The sequence below is a fragment of the Poromitra crassiceps genome, assembly GCF_964638095.1.
Source record: "Poromitra crassiceps genome assembly, chromosome: 2".
Lineage (NCBI taxonomy): Eukaryota > Metazoa > Chordata > Actinopteri > Beryciformes > Melamphaidae > Poromitra > Poromitra crassiceps.
The window spans coordinates 4,311,445-4,316,809 of NC_139624.1; the positions used below are offsets into that span (position 1 = coordinate 4,311,445).

The window sequence follows — 5,365 nt, forward strand, 5'->3', positions numbered from 1 at the left end:
GTCGTCACAGGTGTTATCTGCACAGATGGCATTTTTTTTAACGTGCATTATAATGCCACCTTTTTCCTCCATATTTCTGAGCTGGGAGCATGTTTTAATTTTGTTTTTGTTTTTTGGGGGGTATTTTCATAAGAATCTTGAGTCCTAACTGTAAAGATGTGCGTGTGTTCTTCTTCTAATGGCTTTCCGGCAGACTGGATGCCTTGCAGCACATTGCTGCCTCTCACAGAATATTACACAAATTCCAGACTCGAGGGTCCGCCCCCTCCCCAATGTCCCTCCCTCCCTCCGGGCGCCTCGCTCTCCTATTCGACCTCTGTGTTCCCGGACCTCTCGGCACTCGTGCCAGCACGCCGACCTCCCTCGTTGCTCGACGCAGATGTTCATGTGGGATTTCCATAAATCCCTACTCATACAATTTGACATCATCAGTGATGTCATAAATGAAATAGTGACATCAGTGACATCATCAGTGATGTCATAACTCTTTACCCATTGTGACATTGGCTGTAATGTCATAAATCCTCCCCTGCTGGTGGTATAAATAGGACCGGTAGATGGTGGGATTGACAAAATGTCTTCCAGATCAGAGGAGGATCTCTCCTGTCCTGTCTGCCGTGACATCTTTAAAGATCCTGTCCTCCTGTCATGTAGCCACAGCTTCTGTAAAGCCTGTCTGCTCAGCTGGTGGACACAGAAACAAATACATGAGTGTCCATTTTGTAGGGAAATATCTTCACCGAGTGAACCACCTCATAACTTGCCGTTGAAGAACCTATGTGAGGCTTTCTTAGTGGAGAGAGATCAGAGAGTTTCAGCAGGATCTGAGCTTCTCTGTGGTCTGCACTCTGAGAAACTCAAGCTCTTCTGTCTGGACCATCAGCAGCCTGTGTGTCTCATCTGTCGAGATTCAGAAACACACACCGACCACAGATTCAGACCCATCAATGAAGCTGCACGGCCTCACAAGGAGGAACTCCAGAAATCACTGAAGCCCTTACAGGAGAAACTGGAGCTGTTTAATAAAGTTAAAGGAATCTGTGATCAAACAGCAGAACACATTAAGGTCCAGGCCCGACACACAGAGAGGCGGATTAAGGAGGAGTTTAAGAAGCTTCACCAGTTTCTACAAGAGGAAGAGGAGGCCAGGATCACTGCACTGAGGGAGGAAGAGGAGCAGAAGAGTCAGATGATGAAGGAGAAGACTGAGGGTCAGAGCAGAGAGATAGCAGCTCTTTCAGACACAGTCAGAGCCATAGAGAAGGAGCTGAGAGCTGAAGATGTCTTGGTCCTGCAGAACTACAATGATACAGTGGAAAGAGTCCAGCGCCCTCTGCTTGAGGATCCACAGCTGGTCTCAGGAGCTCTGATAGATGAGGCCAAACAGCTGGGCACCCTGAGCTTCACAGTCTGTGACAAGATGAAGGAGATAGTTTCCTACACTCCTGTGATTCTGGACCCAAACACTGCCTATCCAGCACTCATCCTGTCTGAGGATCTGACTAGAGTGACAGCTGGAGAGAGGCAGCAGCTTCCTGACAATCCAGAGAGGTTTGACTACTACTGCTCTGTCCTGGGCTCTGAAGGCTTTAACTCAGGAACTCACAGCTGGGATGTTGAGGTTGGAGGCAGTACACACTGGTCACTGGGTGTGACAGCAGAGTCTGTCCAGAGGAAGAGAGAATCACGGTTTGGATTATGCATATACTATCATGGTAAATACATAGCATACTCCTCATCAGGTCCAGAGACTGATCTCCAAGTGAAGAAGAAGCTCCAGAGGGTCAGAGTGAGTCTGGACTGGAACAGAGGAAAGCTGTCATTCTCTGATCCTGATACTAACACACACATACACACCTTCACACACACCTTCACTGACAGGATGTTTCCCTGCTTTAGCACTGTGGATCCTCTGAAGATTTTACCAGTGAAGGTCTCTGTAACAGTGGAATAGAACAACGGATTCAGATGTCCACATGTCGGTTCTGGCCCTGGGGCCGTATTTTCCCAATTTTATGACATCGCTGATGATGTCACTGATGAACACAGAAATCACGCGTGAACAGACAAGTTGCATGTCAACAGGGAAGTCATGTGTGAACCAGTGGGCAAGCTCCATGGCTTTCCTCTGATGACGCAGAAGTGAAGTGAAAAGCTGTAGTTCCTCAAATGGCCACTTGGGGCTGGGTGCAGGAGGCATTCCCCCCATGTTAAAATGCCTGACTTTGTAACAGGATTAAACATCTTTCCAGTGTGGGGCAAAACACGGTTTTGATGTATATAGCTCATTTCACCTTGTAAAGACGCATTATGTAATAACTGCACATGTAATAAAATGCCAAAAATGTAATACAATTTCACTTTCAATATGTAATAACGATGCATTATGTAATAATCTGCGCAATATGTAATAAACAGCCTCAATGGAATATGTAATAACATTTGCAGCATTTTGTAATACATTTATTACATATTGCGCAGATTATTACATAATGCAGGGGTTGCACTTTTTTCTGTCTGAAAATGTAATAAGTGGCGCTTTATGTAACAAAATTATAAAATGCACTGTCTTTGTCATTGATTTTTTGTATGTAATAAATATATTTGACCACAAAAAGCATTTTAATTCCGTTTATGAATTTATGAATGTCTGTCCATATTCCACACCAGTAGCGTCGGGTCTTGCATCGGGCCTGTCAGACTGATGAGACCCCCCCCCCCCCAACACACAGCACGGTAAGCGCATCGCCAGCAAATCATTGCCTCAAGCTCCACTAAAATCTAAACAATATGCAAACTTCATTTTTAATAAATAATAGGTCCATTAAAAAATTGCGTTCCGACAGACCTGTTAACTCATGCTCAAACCACCAGCACAACAAGCTGAAAACTTTTTTCTCTTTCAACAAAACAGTGCAGCAAGGCCGTAACGGCAATATACATTGAGAAGGACAAATCCCCCCCAATATTTAAGCTTGATAAAATGTGCCCCCCCCCCCAATAAATTGATGTAAAAAAATAAGAAAACAGATTTACTGCGTGTGCTCCTAGGGGAGAGCAGAGCAAGGAACTAACCATTCTACACTGAAACGGATATTGATGTGATGGGTATATATACCACTCTCATACCATGTAAGATTATTTCCACCCACCACTTATTTAATTACCTTCATGTGAAAAGTTTGTAAGGAACAAGGCATGCTGGGGGAAATATGCAAATGTGTTTGTCCAATGCTCCAATGGCATTGCTCCCTGTCAGAACTTGCTTGGATGTCCTAGTAGCAAAAGTAAACACATAAATTAAAAAAATCAGGGTTTAGCAAGCCCAGATTGCGGTGCTCAAAGAGGAAGGGGAAAAGAGGACAGGATGAGCCTACTGCTAAACTGACAACATTGGATTAGGTTTTGTTTGGCTTTGATAGCTCGTTTAGCTCAAATGCTAATGTCGCAATGTTGGTTCAAATGGACATTCATTAGGAGCAGAGCAAGGCTCTGGCATGGACTTCTAATGGGTGAGTAAGTACTGTAGCTTTAACTGTTGGGTTTCTCTTTGTTATGGAGTCTTGTCAGTCAGTTAAAACTCTCGTAACGGACAAGCCCGTCTTTTATTGTCACACGAACACCACAATACATGCATGCGGCCACAACACACTCATGCTGACTGACGGTGGCCGGTGAAAAGTGTCCTCTGCATTTAACCCATCCAGGCATGTCCTTTCTTCCGGGGGCAGGCCAGGAGCAGTGGTCGCTTTGTCGTACAGCGCCCGGGGACCAACTTCGGATGTTGTCGTCACTGGTCGGATGACGATGACGATCTGATCTTCTGCATGTTTTTAGTGGGGGGGTTATATACGGAGGAACCCCCTGGGGGAGCACGGGGAGAACATGCAAACTCCACACAGAGAGAAAGGCCCTTACGACGAGATACCCCACCTGGGCAGTAGGCACTGAAGATATGGGGGGGAACACAACCACAGTTATGGAGGTGAGTGAGAAAAGGCGACTGAATAATGACATCACAACAGTCTAATCTTAATGTTAATATTCCTCTAATCTGGCTTCAAGTGACCAAGTTTCTTTTGGTTATTGTTGAATTGGTGGCTACGGCCTTGCAATGTTTAGTTTAGTTTATTATGCCTCCGCCGGCGATAGCCAGCCCGGAGGCATTATGGATCCGGGTTGTCCGTCCGGCCGTACGTCCCTCCGTACGAGGTTCGTTAACGCGATATCTGAGGAACGCCTTGACGGAATTTCATCAAATTTGCCTTAAACATCCACTTAGACTCAAGGATGATCTGATTCAATTTTGATGGTCAAAGGTCAAGGTCACTGTGACCTATCAAACGTCATTTTCCAGCTTGTTAACGCAATATCTCACGAATGCCTTGACGGAATTTCATCAAATTTGCCTCAAACATCGACTTGGACTCGAGGATGAACTGATTACATTTTGGTGGTCAAAGGTCAAAGGCCAAGGTCACTGTGACCTCTCAAAAAACATTTTCAAGCTTGTTAGCGCAACATCTCAGAAATGCCTTGACAGAGTTTCATCAAATTTGCCTCAAACATCGACTTGGACTCAAGGATGAACTGATTAGATTTTCGTGGTCAAAGGTCAAGGTCACTGTGACCTCACGAATGCCATTCCCAAGTTCGTTAAAGCGATATCTCAAGAACGGCTTGATGGAATTTCTGCCAATTTGGCAATCTCAGGAATGCCTTGATGGAATTTCATCAAATTTGCCTCAAAGATTAACTTGGCCTCAAGGATGAACTGATTACATTTTGGTGGTGAAACTTCAAGGTCACTATGACCTCACAAACGCCATTCCCAAGTTGGTTAACGCAATATCTCAAGAACGGCTTGATAGAATTTCTTCTGATTTGGCTCAAACATCGACTTGGACGCAAGGATGAACTGATTCCATTTTGGTTATCAAAGGTCAAGGTCACTGTGACCTCTCGAATGCCATTTTCAAGCTCATCTCAGGAATGTCTTTTTCTTTTTTTTTTTTTTTTTTTTATCCCATTTTATCCCCCATTAGTGCTCACTTGATTTCTCAATCCTGGTTGCTACTCCATCCTCTGCCGATCTGGGGAGAGCCGAGACTGGCTCCATGCTTCCTCCGAGACATGGGCAGTCAGCCAGCCGCTTCTTTTCACCTGACAGAGGAAGCTTCACCGGTAGGACATAGCACGTGGGAGGTTCACGCTATTCCAACCAGTTCCCCTCCCTCTGAACAGGCGCCCTTAACGACCAGAGGAGGAACCACATTAGCAACCAGGATATTGCATGTTTTTGTGAAGGGGGTTCCTATATGAAGGAAACCCCCAGGAGGCACAGGGAGAACATGCAAACTCCACA

At 45.1% G+C, this 5,365-nt stretch overlaps 1 protein-coding gene across 1 annotated transcript; it reads left to right on the forward strand.

Annotated features, from left to right (window-relative positions):
- Nucleotides 1–574: 574 nt before the first annotated feature.
- LOC310789661 (E3 ubiquitin-protein ligase TRIM35-like) lies at nucleotides 575–1,954 on the forward strand (the record flags this gene model as incomplete). Its single annotated transcript, XM_083651311.1, has 1 exon — nucleotides 575–1,954. The coding sequence occupies one exon, from the start codon at nucleotides 575–577 to the stop codon at nucleotides 1,952–1,954; it is 1,380 nt and encodes a 459-aa protein (XP_083507437.1).
- Between the last annotated feature and the right edge of the window lie 3,411 nt (nucleotides 1,955–5,365).